Below are 16,201 nucleotides of genomic sequence, written 5' to 3'. Positions count from 1 at the left end.
TTATTCTTCTGGCATTTTAATTTCACGGATGAAGCATCAACAAAAAGTCATTTAGAAAAGCTTAAGCAAGAAGAACAAGTACATTGAAATTTGCTCAGAAAAAGGCAGTCTCACTTTATTCATGGGTATTTCCCTAGGGTGTATGAAGCACACGTCAAGAAAAAGAGCACAGCTGACTGATTCCATTCCAAAAGAAAGAAAAATGGAGTTGAGGATCTACTTAGGTCACATGGTTCATCTTGAAAATAAGTCAGGTTTAGCTACATGTAGCTATTTTGACATCAGCCAATTCCCCAAGAACCCGGAAATGATACCACTCGTGCAAAAATTGGTCCCCCTCTAATGACAACACAGCCACACACCACATTCTCTTGGCACTAAAGAACCCAGTCAGCCATGTATCTGCCACTGGTCAAATCACAAAAGGGATGGCAAGTCGGTTTGCAGGCAAAGAGATGAGCAGCGGTCACCATTTCAATCCGAATAGCCCTTGACTTGATGGCTTGAGAGAGACAAGTGACTGAAATAATGGACTTTTTCAGATGTGCATAATGTCGGCATCGATCCCCCCATGCAGAGCAATTTGCCCTTTTCGAGTTCAATTTGAATAAAGTCTGGTACACTGAGTTATCTGATTGCACATGAACAAAACGATCTGAATTCCCCACGTTAAAGACACTGTTGCTGTACCTCGTGAATCGGGGCAAGCTTTTATAGCGGCCACAATCTCTGGAATGGACTGGTTCCTTGGCGCCCCTCTTATCCAATGAAAACTGTACAATGTATTGAGGCGAGGCAAGGTGTGTCTTATGTAAGTAAGTGAAACCTTGGCCCGAATCACGAGGTGTAGCAACAGTGTCCTTAGTATGGAGCACGTAAGTTTGAAGAACTCGAGTGCACCAGAGCTTATTCAAATTTAACTTGCAAAAGGCTTGTAGAGGCTGCACTCTGCAAGTTCTGAATCCAACATTCTCTCAAATCTTTGCGAGTAATGGGAATTTGATCTATTTGAACGTAAGTTCAACATTACAGTATGCCTGGATTTGGCTCATAGTATGTAAAGCCTCACTCAAAATGATATCAACTGCCTTTCAATTTCCGAAGGCATGTATTGAGAATTTTTAGAAGTGTCGTCAATTTTTGGAGTAGTCTGTCGTGATCTGGTCAAATGAAACATTTGTCCCTCGGTTAAAACCCTGATTCTGGGAGAGGGTGCGCTTGGAATAGATAAATATGTACATAAAAACATGAACCGGTGCCTCGTCTGTACTGCCTCCTGCACTACGTGAAGTAATATGGTTTCTTCACATTAATGCCGTGTTCGCTGAGTGCGGGCGTGAGGTCTTCCATTGTTAATGTGTATCTCTTGTCCTGTTGACCACAAACGGAAAAACAGTGTGTGTTATAAACGCGGCCATCACTGCGGATGAATCTTCTGATGAGGTAGTTGTTCCAGTCTTTTTGCCCCCAGTTACTCGCTGGAGCACTGCGCGACTGTTTCTACCCATGACTGCCACTGCGGGACTTTGCAAACATCCCACCTTGCAGAAAAGTGAATACACATAGCAACTTTTGTGCAGTTATCTTAGACACAGAAGATATGCATTGCTTGGTTCACGTGAATCAGGCATATAGCGCCCTCTATCGCTAATGCACACAGTCAATGGTTCTTTCTCGGATACTATTCCTAACTCTCCCCAGCCAATACTCTCAACAACTCAATGACTCGTGATGACTCTTTCTTGAACCAGAATGTGCCATTAGTTTCATCGCATGGTCTGGGGTAGATTTTTTTACTAGCAGGGGGAACCTTTCTGGGCAATACTGAAACACTCCTCACCTTGCCGACCTTCTTGGAGCTCTGGCCCGACCCTCTCATCTTGCAGTGTTGGAGCGCGTCGTTGGCAATGTCCGAGATGAACTTCTGGGCAGCCAGGGATATGACGCGGGTCCTGCAGGAAAAGAAAGGATGAATGGGTGTGTACATGTGCACGACCCCGCTGCGGGTGCCGTTGCAGGCAACTGCAGTTTATAACCTTAACCCCTTCACGGCGGGATTATTTTGACCGCGACTGCTGGGCTGCCCTGAATGAAGGACTTTGTCCATCAGCAGGCCCCATTGAACCAGCAGCTGCATAGTGAATAAACTGTATGTGCGGTGTGCACTAATCCTCACACAACGGCGCGGTAGTAGCAGTCCTTCGTAGCGAAGGGTTTAATGATGAAGCAGTCGTGTCTAGAATTGTATCATTCCTAGGATGTTATGACAAAGAAAATGTTGCTGAATTCTAACGTTCAGCTGTACCTTCAGTTATCTTACTCTTGTTACTTCCTCCTCTGTATTTAGTAATTATAGCCTAATATGGATTTTGTTATAACAAATAAGGAACCAGGCCATGAATAAGCATTTCGCTTTCGGTCTGGTATCCGTCATTTATCATCTACTATTTTATTCTATAATAACATTGTTTCTTTATTTTCTAATTTTGATGTATGGAAATAAACCAAACCAGACCAAACCAAACCAAACCAGACCAAACCAAACCAGACCAAACCAGACCAGACCAAACCAAACCAGACCAAACCAAACCAAACCAAACCAGATCAAACCAAACCAAACCAGACCAAACCAAACCAAACCAGACCAAACCAAACCAGACCAGACCAAACCAAACCAAACCAAACCAAACCAAAGCAGACCAAACCAGACCAAACTAAACCAGACCAAACCAGACCAAACCAAACCAGACCAAACCAAACCAAACCAAACCAGACCAAACCAGACCAAACCAGACCAAACCAAACCAAACCAAACCAGACCAGATCAAACCAAACCAAACCAGACCAGACCAAACCAAACCAAACCAGACCAAACCAAACCAAACCAGACCAAACCAGACCAAACTAGACCAAACCAAACCAAACTCACTAGCCATGTTACTACTTTTGGACATATCGTCGGTGTTTTCGCGAAGTGACAAAAACCTAAAAAATCGGGCTGAACGGACAATCTGCATTTGATAATACAAGCCTTTTCAACGCAAATTTACGATCAATTTCATGTTACGGATTGAGGAATGTTTTACAAAGTCATGAAATCTAAGACTTGGAAAATGCTAAGCTATACTTATTTGCAGATGCATTGTCTTAAAGAACAATGCACTAATAAAAACTAATAAAAGTGTTTTTCACTTTGTGAAAACAGAAAAACCCGCAGGTCTTCATTTTTTTCCTACTGCACTATACACACTTTTGTCCCTTTGTGAAAAAAATACGCGTTTAAAAAAAATTTTTTACATTTCGTTCCATTCCATCACGAGCGCAGGTGTTCATGTACAACATCGTTCGCCCACAGGTATGCACATGTAGACTCGTGCAGGGATTGGGTATAGCGTCTATATTTTTGCCCTGCAAACGATGTGACCTTTTGTCACTTCATGAAAACAGAGAAACACAGAGACCAAGCTTTTTTGTTGGTTGTTTGTTTACAGTTACTAGGAAAGTAAACAACATTTTGCTTTGAAACTCTGCTTATTGGTTCTTTCGATCAAAGGAAGTAAAAATGGTAGGAAAAATTCCCAATCGAAAATTTTTCAATTTTCCGGGATTACGTCACTTCGTGAAAACACCGACGATATGTATCATAAAAGAGTTGCGTCTCCATGAACAGTGCAGAGCGTAGGCTACTGAATGCAGACTAACATGTAATGGACATATTGTTTGCCACTTCATGCACAACTATGGTACCAATCTTTATGGGTTTTGAACAAAATCTTGGACAGGGATGTGACACAAAGTGGAAGTTACGGGTACATGCGTTTCCCCCGAAGGGAACCTTCCAGCAAAACTCTATGAATGTGCGAATACAGCTTGAGTTTTCAGACCAACAAGGGGTCCACGGTGATTGACAATATGTTGGATGTTTGACAAATCTGACCATATAAGTAGTGTTGTAATCCAGACCGCTTAAGACCAACACAAGACCCTGCAAGACCAACGCAAGACCCTGCAAGACCATCACAAGACCTCCGGTCTGAATTCAAGTCGCAAACTATTCAAGCATTCCTTTGTCACTCTGCACCCCTGTTATTTGTGACTGGTCTGATGATGACCGGTCTTGAGTACGGCACTGTGTCTTGTCCGGCAAATGGCCTTGCGATGGTCTGGCATGCAAAACCAACAAGAGAGGGCTGTCACTCACACCCTGGGGTCGGAGGCTTCGAAGCCAGCTCTGTTGAGGTAGAAACTCGTCACAGCATCAGGGATCTGAGAAGATTAAGGCAACCCCCAACACAGGAAAACTCATGAGCAGATATTGTTCTAATGGGGCATCAACTTGGGTTTGATGCAACAAGATTATAAGAAGCAAGGAGGAGCAACACAGGCTCAACTGTAAGCATTAGTTGTGTTATTTGTAACTTCTGTTTGTTTGCTATTTCCTCAAATTTGTTAAATACTGACCTTTAATTTGACAGTAGGGGTGTGATATTGAAATCTTTCCAAATGGGCTTTATTCAAGAGGTAGCCATTTTAAATTCGTCTCCCTGAATACTTTTGATTTATTGAGCACTCTGACATGGGAAGGTGCCTGGCTATTTTGCCTCACTTTGAAACATACTTCTCGTTTCAGCCAAAATGGTGACTTGTCTATTTATCCGGAATTTGGAATTACCCGTCACAGCACAAGGCTGGTGATCCATTATGCCCTTGATGCATCATCTTCAGTCCCTAATGCCTCGTAATTTTGGGAAATTGTTTAGAGGGATTGCCTCACTCTCAATTCAAGATGGCTGATCATAAAGTCAGGCAGGCAGATCTGTAAAAAACGAGGCCTAATGCTTACAGTCGGTGCATAATCCTCGATCTGGTTCAGGAGATCTTCTAGGGAATCGCCAGCTGGCTTCACGTCGCCGTTAGTGAGGGTGTCCTTGGGGGTAGGGGTGGAGGAGCCCGAGGTACCAGCGCTTGAGCTGGTCCCAGAGCTTGGGGCTGTTGCCATGTCAGAAGCTACGCCTTTTCAGATCATTAGATGAAGTCTCTCTGCAATCAAAATTATTTTTGCATTTATGATGTTCATTTACTTGTTTCTTTATGCACAATTTTTTTCTTCCAAGTGCCTATTACTACAGACATAGATGGAAGATACATGTACCAAAAGAGCTATGAGGTTCATACTGTAGCTCCACCACTTGAAGAGACATTTAACGACAAGCCCCATCGTGCACACTGTAATTCCTGTCTGGCTCACAAGGCCAGTTTAGCTTATCAAATGCTTAAAAATATGCATTCATTCCAGCAAACACTCACACACTGGAAGAACGAGTTTGTTGGAGCAACTCTTGAAAAGCATACGCCACACAATATGCATTGGGTTAAGAAATTCAACACATTACCACAAAAGACAAAAACGGGAAAATAAACGCGGAAGTAACATAAATTCTAGCCATTGTTGTGGACTGTTTTCAGCCGTTCTCCGGCGCAGTTCCTACAGTGTGCGTGCGCAACTGTTTGGCATACGAGATTCCGAGCTGCGCACAAATACAAAAAGCACATGCAACTTGGCTCTCAGCCCCCAATACTATTAATCTCTATGGCACACACACTTTGTAACCCGAGAACGGATAAATTAAGTCGTGAAATTAGTTTCTTCAACAGGGTAAACCAAGATCAAATTTGTACAAAACTTTTGGTTGTTTTATACACAAGACTTAGGACCTGGGCGTCCAACCTGGGCTAAACTTAGGGCCCTACATAGGCCTATGTTATATTCCTTTAGTATCGAGGAAGAAGTATACGTAGAGCCCTGTTTACGGATCGAACGTTAGAGTGGGACGGCCGGCCGGCCATGTACATGTAGGCCTAGGCCTATGTAATGTCCATGGCCATGCCTACTGCTAGTACTCAGTAGTCAGCCTCGTAAGTAGGACTACCATCAACATGTAGGCTATGCCTACGAAATATACACTGCTTACCCGGTTTGGCTAGCCCAGGTCGGACGACGTCTACATTGCATTGCGACTCCAACCTGGGCCATTTGGCTATTAAACCATGGAGGTAGAATGTGATTCTACCTCCATGATTAAACCATCCATCCATGCTAAACAAAACTACCATGACTAGGGCCTACCCAGTAAATCACCACTTTAAAATCTGCATAACAGTGCTACAGTGATATATACATGGAGCTAATGCACAGATATTGTACTAGCCCAACAGGCATTTGGCCTTTAAATTGTAATTGTTTTTACGAATTGCACCCACCTACCTTTCCCCGATTTGACAATGCATGAACTAGGATACAGTCCATCGTGTCTTCAGTGACTAGCCATTATGTTCCAGTGAAGCATGGTTATCTACGGCTACAACTTTCTGCTGCAGTACACCTGGGGATAACGGCAAAGCCGTAGCCTCGAAATAGCCGACTTAAAAACGGTCCAGTTAGCTCCTGGATGCCGAGTATAGCGCCCTCTCTCTATTCAGTTTTGGCCCATATACAAACGGCCTGCAATCGAGGGCCCCCGGCGGCTGCGAGGATATAGGACTTCTTATTATTCGGGCGTGTCAGAAATGGGTTGACGCCTACAGTTTGGGGTTTCATTTAAACCCTTACGACCTCTCTGAAGAGGAAGATTGATCTGGAGGGGCTCCTCGCTCTTTGAGGAGAAAAGAAATGTGAAATAGATGAATAATAATCATCATCATTTTGATAAATAAAATTGTGGGGGTGGGGCTTGGTTGGCTCCCTTGGATCTGCCATTAATATTGTTGTTGTGTTTGTTAATTTTTGGGGGGAGAAGATCAGCTGGAAGACAAATATAATCTTACATTTATTTGACTGATTCATCATCCGGTCAAGTGCATTTCCAGGCCTTTGAAAAGATTTAGGAGAACCTAACTGAATAGTGAAGTTGAGCATGTGCCTCAGGGCTCCGTTTTAGGAAAAGGCCTGTTGGTCACATTTTGAGTAGGCGTGGTCTTTCTTATCATCTTTGTGCAGGTGATTTTCAGGAATACCTTATAGTCAAACCATCCCCTGTCAATTTAGCTGTTGCTATCAGTAAGTTTCAGGAATGTTTGCTTGAGTTGAAATCTTGACTAAGTATTAACGGTCTCAAAAAAAAATGATGACTGAGTTTTTGTCGGTTTTTTGTCCAAAGAAAGTTAATGGTCTTTGTGAAGAATTGTCGCTCATGGTGGGCGATTGTGCTGTTTATCCCTCGGATAAAATCAGGAACCTTGGCGTCCTATTTGACAGGAACCTGGATATATGCAAAAGCATGTTAGTAACATATCCCGGATGTTATTACCAGCCCCGTAACATTAGTAAAATACGAGATTTCTTAGTGATGATGCATGTAGGGCCCGTGTTCAAGCCACTGTTGTGTCTAGGCTTGACTATACAAATGCCCTTTTCTATGGCATATGGGGTGACCTTGTGAATCAGCTTCAACGAGTCAAAAATACAGCTGCTAGAATAATTACTAATAGAACGAGGAGATGTGCACATATTACATCTATCTTAGCCCAACATCATTGGTACCCGTTTGTCAAAGGGTGGAATTTAAATAATCCAGCAGTATCGACCATCTCGGGCACTGTGCTCCGCAGATCAGTTCCTCAGTCTGTTCCAAGAACCTAATGGAAAGGTTTTGGAGACAGGTCTTTCAGACAGGCGGCTCCAGTTCTGTGAAACGCACTCCCCATCGGTGTGAGGTTGTCGGTCTCATCAGTTGGTTTTTGAAAAAAAATCCCTGAAAACATATCTTTTTACCAAATCTGTTAATTAATTATTCGTATTTTGATGTAAATGCATCATTTTAAAGGAATTATCTTAATTTGTAGCTGTATTAATATGAGTGTCGTTTTTACTGATATTGGAAAACGCTTTAGAGCCCATGGGAATTAGGGCATCATAATATTGTAGTGTAATAATGATAATAATATTATGAGGAAATGGTTAATTCATGAGTTAAGGAAATTGTAAATTGACCAAAAGGAAAACATTAAATTTGGGTTCTGTGTTTTCTGTCGCATTTGTTGACGGAAGTAAATAAAGGCGTGGACAAATCGTGTGCAGTCAGTTGAAAAAGTTGTGACTGTTGATCAAACCGAACGAAAATATCGTAGGCTTGATGACGCCAGGGCCGATCGCACGGTGGATTTCGTGAGCTTAGACTCGTAATAAACCAGTTTGCAGTTGCCCCTCGCAATGGTAAAGACCCACAGATCCAAATTAATTTCCGTCAAGCAGATCCGCCTTGAGTGCACAGTGTAGCATATTTTGATACGTGTGCATTGTGCATTAAAACTGCCCGACACACAATACTACGGAAGCGTATATAGGACATGACTAAAAAACCCTTTATGCCTGCTATTTCGCCCGGGCGGATTAGTATTTCGCCCAGCCGGATTATTTATTTTGCCCGGCCGGGTTACTATTTCGCCCGGGCGGGTTACTATTTCACCCGGGCGAAATATTAATCCACCCGGCGAAATACTAATCCGCCCGGGCAAAATACTATTCCGCCCGGGCGAAATAGTAACCCGCCCAGGCGAAATAGCAGGCACGATTTTTTTAGTCATGTCCTATATATGCTTCTGTACAATGCACTTCGCTCTAGAAAAGGCATGGATAGTTTTCCCTTCAGCATGAACCAATAAAGGCCTGATTTGAGATGCTTCGGATTGGGTTGATCACAAGGCCACAGACGAATAATTAAAGCAGATAAAAACTGCCCTTTTCTGTGCACCTGTAAGGGATCACGTTCTTATCAAGCAGTAAAGTAAATTAATCCGTCCCGGAAATTAGGGGTGGGGGTGTAGAATTATTGTTCGGGGGATGAACTTCCAGGCCATGGATTTTTTTTTAAAATAGTAGATGCGTATGTGTGTGTGTGGGGGGGGTGGAGCATAAGGCACTATAAAGGAGGCGATGTTCATGATACAGGAAACAGACGTACATCTGAAATATGCATTATATTTCTGTAGAATCTTACGTCAGAACGGCATATTCGGAATATCATATTTTCCCAATTATTGGCTGTTGGGAAGTTCGAAAACGTCTAGCTCTGACTTTTTATGTCTGATTGTTACTGACAGACAGACACACCAGGGGCGGATCCGGGAATTTTTTCGGAGGGGGGATCAGGCAGGGAATTTTTTTAATGTCTTATTAATTTTTGCCGACAAGCAGAAACGATGATGAAACATTACACGCCATACATTGTTTGCAATGGTATTGCTGCACTTACTTTTGGACGCTTTAGTTTGTTGTTTAAAGTATTTTCCAATTTTTTGTGGGTTTTTGTTTTCTTGTCTCAGAGTGAAGGGGGGGGTTGGCCCCCTGGATCCGCCCAGCACATAGGTAATGCATTTCATTGTCCATGATGTACAATAACATCTTTTATGGGATGACGAGGACGTCGTTTTTGCACTGTACTTGATATTTCATTAATCTTTTTGAGGGGGGGCAGATCATGGGAGTGTCTGACCCCTTACCCCTGAATCCGCGGCCGCTTCATTGCATCGGTAAACTGCAGCACTTCAGCAAACAAGCAACAATACCAAACGGTTTTTGATAGACTCTCTACGACCCAACATTATTACGTCGTGGTGAAAATGAACAGTTCAGCGTCGTAAACCAAACTAACAGAGCAAACGAAACAAGCTAACCAAGGAAAAACTCAACAGCTAGGATTTACTCAGCTTCAGTTAAGTTCGTCATTTGAAGCAAGATAAGGGACCTGCCTTTGTGTTGGTCATAGTTTGATCGGAATCTCAGGAATTCTTCACAGACTTCTAGGGGGATGCGTTAGGTAGCAATAGTCTACAGTATGTCTCGACCGTGAGTGAAATAGTTTTTAGCGCGGAACGCTAGAAATTATGGCTTATTTCTTTGACTTGGACACTAATTTGAACAAACGTATTAAACAAACTTGGATTCCCAAGCATCCAGCATTGTCTCTAGTGAAAAAAAAATACAATTTCACCAAACCTAACAAACAACGGACACGTGGCCTTTAAAGCTCTGGAGCGGGGGGGGGGGACTTTATGCGGCTCAAAAGCGCTGTCCCGGGAGTGACGTCACTCTGTCCCAGTCGCCTTATCAGTACCTACCTGGCCTAATACTAAATGGGCATAGTTCAACTCGGCCCAATTGCCGATTGAGTCAACTCGGCATCAGGCCAACGTACATGTACATGTGCCGCAAACTCGGTGCACTCGATCGCACGCAGGGGGAGGATCCGGAACCATTTTGTGTGTGGGAAAACTTTTTTTTTGGGGGGGGGGGGAATTGGAAATATTTTCCTGTGACGTTTTCTGGCCTTTTAGAGGGCCTAGGGGTGAGGCTAGCTATGCTCTTTTAATATACGCTTTTTGAAGGAAAGAAAACAAGAACAACCTATCCTTTTCTCTCTCTCGTTTTTGAACCAACATTTTTTTTTCGTGGAGGGGATAACCTGAAGCAACTTATTTCCCACCGCTTTTACTCATTTTTTTGAGTAAAGGATCATCATCATTCTGAGATTTGAAATCACACGTGGGTTCCTCTTTTCTTCAATTTTTGTCTTATTTATTGTTTTGTTGCGTGAGAAAACCCTGTGGGTGTGAGAGGTTGAGAACCATAAACAGCCAGAATTGCGCCGGATTCATCGTGGTCTTATGCTCAATGTGTGAGACATTAACAGGCTGCCAGTGGCCTTTGCGCATCACGTACTGTATGTGGGACCGAGTTGACGGGATACGAGTTAAAGCAGACCGATTTCGAAACCCAGTTACGGTCCACTCCCCAGCTTGCTAGCAGGGCAGAGGTCCGTACGCGTACGCGTTTATAACGGGGCCAGCCGTGCGCTGTATGCAAATAATAATCCATCTACAAACACTGTACTGGTACTAACCTAACCGCCCGGTCAAGGATAATTGTCGTCTTTCAAAGGGCCAAGAGAATGCAGTTTCAGAGTGGTATTTTTACGTCTGAGTGAGTGAGCATGAAACTGAATGGAGCCTTACCAATTGTGCTGTAGACCTCGGCCTAGCTAGCACGGACAGTGTCTTGACTTGGGCTTCAAATTCATGATTACCATGAGCTGAGAATTTGGAGCGCGTTCCCCTTTTTGCACACTTTCTCCACCCTGTTCACTCAGTGAAGGTTCACCCAGGAGGTTTGCTTCAAAGTCAGTTTCACACTTGTACTTGCGGCTGCAATGGGCAACATAGACGTGCTGGATGAAGGAAGGGGGTCCGAAGAAAGCACCATCGTCAACGGTCATGATGCTAACCAGGTAGGAAGCCGACCATGAAGTGGCAGCAAAGCCAGTGTTAAGGACTGTTAGAGGTTGAAACTAACAAGGTCTAACTTCTTGTGACCTGTAGCTAATTTTGTAAATAAAATTTACTTTTCATGCCCTGGTGGTGCCCTTGCCGTCATACATGTAACTCTACTAAGCAGGTCGGGGACCAAACCATTAATGACGACAAGCCCCCAAGGTTAACATCAGGCTAAAGTATGGGAATGAATATCCCAAATTTCTGTCCACTGCCCGCATACCGCTGAAACAGCCAACAGAAAATTTCAATATTTCCAAAAGTCATTATTTCAGAAAAATTGTTGTTTTTCCCATCGGAAATGGTTTAAAAATGGCTGCAAGGTAAATCGGGAGTTTGTACCGTAAGTGTGCCCACGTACAAATGGTGTGATGCAAGATGGACTGAGAGCTAGTCTACTTTCAAAGTTGGTACCCTTTGCATGGACACGTACTCATATTGGGATACCGGTACACCATATAATGAATAATGAAAAAAAGCCTCATAGATTTTCAAAATTGTCGGGATGGAAATCCGGGATGTTCATTCTCATGGCCTTAGTATTTAGAGATGTAGGCCTACGTCTTAGAACCGGTAGGCCTACGTCTTAGAACCGGTAGGCCTCGTGCTTGGTTTTGCGTGGGTGGGGCCAGGGTTGGATCAGTCTTGGCTCCAAGACACTAACAGTAAGATTATGTAGAGGGTTTGCGGATACACCATGTGAAAAATATCTCTTTTGAGTATATGTGTCACTCGACGTTTCTGACAGTGAGTGCCCTGTCCATCTTCAGGACTGATGCAATCCAACTGTGCTGCTGCTTATATGCTGTGGGTGATCACTGAGGCATGGGATTTGGGATCCAGGATATCTGGGTACTGGGGCTTGAAGGCGGGAACTGCACTGAGAACTGGTGTGGCTGCTCACTGGCGCGTGTCAGTTGGTGCTGGGGTGCTGGAGAGTGCCAGGTATAGGGGACCCATGTGGCACTGAAGGTGGGGAGTCTGTGGGTATAGGGGACCCGTTGGATAGGAGGGGTTACTGGGGCGTGAAGGCGGGAACTGTACTGAGAGCTGCTGTGGCTGGTCACTGGCGCGTGTCAGTTGGTGTGGGGTGCTGGAGAGAGTGCCTGTCCCTCTACCAGGTAAATTATTGAAACTGACACCCCATGCCACATTGTATCTGAGGCATGATACATGTACAGTATACATGTACATGTCCAGTGCACCTACATGCACATGTAATAATAATAACAACATACATTTGTAGAGTGCCATCTATCTAGAAAACTATTCTGAGGTGCTGATTATCATTATCAAAAGGACCGTCACAAATACACCCTCTTTTGTTCCACTCGGAGCGGACACTAGCCCAATGCTGCCATTTCAGTGCAAACAGCTAAACATACACGTAACCGTGTCCGCCGGGCCCTCACATGTACCCATATTTCCTCCTGGGTGGAGAGAGGCACCTGTAGCGGTAAAGTGACTTGTCCAAGATCACAGCATGCTGCCACCAGCTGGATTCGAACTCCTGACCCTAGGATGAGAAGCTACAAACCCTAACCACTAGGCCACATGCCTCCCTTCCAATACTAGGAAAGAAATGCGAAGACCTTTCCGTCGGTGCGATACCGGTACATGTAAAAAAAAAGGACATGGGCTTGTAAATTTTGAGCCGGCAAAGACTGCCTGTCCAAATTTGAGTTTGCCTGTCCTCACGACAAGTGGATGGATCAAACAAACCGTCAGGACTGCATGTATCAGCACAGAGCACTACTATCAAAATTCTGATGAGAGTGAAGGTCTGCGTGTCATGTGCAGTATGGCCAGCAGGCTGGGGGGGTGGGGCTTGGAGGGGGGGCATGTCAGAGACTGAGACACCGACAGTACAGAGAAACATAGAGTGTAATATGAGGCTAACTTTCGTTACTCTTTAATTTATAGAAGTCTCTAAGAGATACCGTATTCCTGCTGCATACATGTAGATATGAACTCATTACAAATTTGCCCTACCAAGTTTTGAGGTCTTAATTTCTTTGCAGCTTTGGAGAATGTCCTTTGAATATTTTGCATGTCAAGAGTGCAGCGGTGTAATTTCATTTTAAAATCTGCTAAAGATGAGTAGGGCACATGTCCGCATCAGTGAAAAAGATTAACAACCCAGTTGAGTGGTGGTATGGCTGTGTTCTACTGAAAAACAGAGACAACTAGACATGTAAGTGTTGTTCTCAGATGTTCGTTTCATGATTTACACAGTCTACTGATCCAGTATTAATGGGATGCCAGACTAGTCTGGTTTCCACAGGCTTCGGTCATTTTGTATTTTGTAAGAACAGAAAATGCACCAAGTAAGGCTTTTGATGTGTCAGACATGTGCCTTTGAAAATTTCATAAATCCTACTTTTATCCTTATTTGTCTTCCAAAGTCCTACTTCTTTTTTTTAACTATAATGTTGATCCTACTTATCTCCCACTTCTCCATCTGGGTTGCTTGAAAACCTGCAGATTAGTCCTAGTGATTTGGTACAATGTACCGGGTGTTTGCACATACATGTACGTAGGCTGTGCCAGACCTCGAAATTACTTTCAAAATTTACTTCCACCTTGGAAACAAAATTCAACTTGCGCTAATTTTTCGGTGTATCATCCCAGAATGTATCTTTATGAAATCATAAAGCTAAGGTTATCACGCTTGTTGGATGTGGGCTCACATATTTCTGCATTTTATGTCGACTGTGCTTTCCGTGTTCATGGGATTAGGATTCGTTTTTCATTTTCAAACTCCGCTGTAGGCTTACGCCTACCATTACAGGTACGTGCACGTGTAGTTTGTTGACGTAGAAACCCCAAGGGCCACGAAGCGTAAACACCTGTTGCACAAGGACGCATTCACACCCGTACCTTTACGTTCCTGTCCCACTGAAAATGTTCCTCAGGAGAAGTTCACTTTGTAGGACTAGTATCAGATTAAATTAACATCTCCCCGACGCTAAGTACGGTACATCTTGAAACACATGTAGTATCATACTGTTTAGATACTGTACACAGGTCTGGGTTGTGATGCTAGTCATGATCAAACATAGAATTGTGTAATAAGCAATGTAGCGTTCAGATCCAGGCAAATTGTGGCATCATTTGCGTGCAGACAGTTAACTTTTAAATAAAGACACAGACCATATTTTGCGTGCTGGGAAAAATAATATTTAAAGAAAAAGTAATTAAAGTAATTTTTATTAAAGCCATAAAAAATAGAAAGTATATTTAATTAATGCTGGTTGACTGTGAATATACATTGGTGGAAGGGCAAATCCTGTAATTAAAATTAACATCTCCCTGATGCAAAGTACATCATATTATTCATACACACAGGTCAGTGTTATGATACTAGTCTTGATAGACCATAACATTGTCACCCTTGTGCAGCGAGGTCATATTTCGTATGCAAAACAAATGCAAGTCGCGACCTTGTTACACTGTTCACGACGAAATTTAAATACATGTAAGCAATGCAGCTTTGAAATCCAGGCACATGCGTTATCATTTGCATGCAGACAGTTAACTTTCAAATCCACAGACCATACGGTTCACACCTGTACTTTGCATGCCTGGACAAATGTAACAAAAAGTTAAAAAAAAAAACCAAAAAAAGCAAAGGCCATCAAAAAGTAAAAAGTATACATGTATGTAATTCAATGCCCTAGTCATACATGTTCACAGGTGCAACATGCTTGTAATATGCAGGGCTATGAAGTGTTACGCTGTGCCAAATACATGTACTTCATATATTGGCCAGGATGCGTTAGGCTCTGGACTTTTCAATGGTGAGCAGGCTGTGAATAATAAAATACCTTGTCTGCCCATCCCTTACTCTGCCCATCCCTTACCCTGTACAGAGTTGCTGGCAGGTCAAGGCCAGCCAGGGTGTGTGTACACAAATAGTGAGCACAAGCCCTATCAGCTACATGTACATGTATATGTGTCCCTTTCCAGTACGTTCACCAGAGAAAAGAATGCATACATGTAGTTTCTCTTGAGCGGACATGGACGGTGACCAGTAACTCCTTTTTGTATCACTTTTTTAGGGTAGTTGTTACTTGCCCAACCCTTTGCATTGTTCACTGCTACATTTTTAAAAAAGTGGCCCCAGTTTTTGGTCCCACCCATAACCTACATGCACATGCACATGCACAATAACATGTACCCTACAGAAATAATGTGATCCTGTGTGGGTCTGCCTTTGGAGATGGAATATTAAATTTCTGAACTGGGTTTGCATTTAAGAACATACATGTCTCATCAGTAACTGAACCAAAAAAAAGAAACAAAATGTAACTGGCCGAATTGTAAAGCATTCAAAAACAACAATGAATTCTCATTCCAAGACTACCAAGAGTGTAAGAGTGCAGACTAAGAATAGCCTTTGCAGGGTGTACCTGGGTTGCACATTAGCCTTTTCTTGTGTAGGGCATGTAGAGTTGAACAAGACTCTTCTACAGGTTCGGATCTCAACCTTCCCTCCCCTAAACCAGAGCAAAGTCAGAAAAATTCTCGTGGTGACCTTTTCCCCATTTCTTTCATACAAGAGAGGCATTGTACCGTGTACTGGCCAAGCCATCTTTATTCTGCTGGCCTTTTGTCATGCTGGCCATCTGTTTGCCAGGGTTTGGATGGTAGTCATCTCACCATACAGTTGGCAGAGCATTCAGTCATTTGCCTGGAGGTCTCAAAGTGAGAATTGAGAGTACGGGTATTTGTACTTCCAGTGAAAAAGCACACTTACCCGGTACTGATACCAGTATACATGGGCAAATTTCAGTTGAATGGGCATAAACAGTGAGCCCCATTAGCTTAACAGGATCACAGAAGCCGTTTACGGGACATGCTAGGAGCATGTGCA

At 43.2% G+C, this 16,201-nt stretch overlaps 2 protein-coding genes across 6 annotated transcripts in view; one reads left to right on the top strand and one right to left on the bottom strand.

Moving 5' to 3' along the window:
* On the bottom strand, nucleotides 1–6,408 carry taf10 (TATA-box binding protein associated factor 10). 4 transcript variants are annotated; one of them, XM_087147219.1, is made up of 6 exons: nucleotides 6,266–6,380; nucleotides 5,445–5,528; nucleotides 4,844–5,040; nucleotides 4,202–4,266; nucleotides 1,841–1,952; nucleotides 1–1,371 (listed from the first exon to the last, which is right to left on the bottom strand). In XM_087147219.1, exons 3-6 carry the CDS (start codon nucleotides 4,997–4,999, stop codon nucleotides 1,282–1,284), a joined length of 423 nt encoding a protein of 140 aa, XP_087003345.1. In that variant the 5' UTR covers nucleotides 5,000–5,040; nucleotides 5,445–5,528; nucleotides 6,266–6,380; the 3' UTR covers nucleotides 1–1,281. The 4 variants fall into 4 exon arrangements, with proteins under 4 accessions (XP_087003345.1, XP_022096992.1, XP_022096994.1 ...); XM_022241300.2 differs by lacking the exon at nucleotides 5,445–5,528 and having other exon boundaries at nucleotides 6,266–6,408; XM_022241302.2 differs by lacking the exon at nucleotides 5,445–5,528 and having other exon boundaries at nucleotides 6,262–6,380.
* Nucleotides 6,409–10,799: 4,391 nt separating this feature from the next.
* Nucleotides 10,800–16,201, top strand: part of LOC110982690 (spermidine synthase-like) — a 35,342-nt gene continuing 29,940 nt past the window's right edge. For both annotated transcript variants that reach the window (XM_022241292.2, XM_022241291.2), the window contains exon 1: nucleotides 10,800–11,282. In XM_022241292.2, the coding sequence (XP_022096984.2) occupies nucleotides 11,205–11,282 (78 nt within the window). In that variant the 5' untranslated portion in view covers nucleotides 10,800–11,204. The remainder of the gene's footprint in view (nucleotides 11,283–16,201) is intronic.

This window comes from Acanthaster planci, linkage group LG16 (assembly GCF_054643075.1).
Source record: "Acanthaster planci isolate LZ-2023a linkage group LG16, COTS_SCS, whole genome shotgun sequence".
Classification (NCBI taxonomy): Eukaryota; Metazoa; Echinodermata; class Asteroidea; order Valvatida; family Acanthasteridae; genus Acanthaster; species Acanthaster planci.
This window is presented reverse-complemented; position numbering and strand designations above follow the sequence as displayed.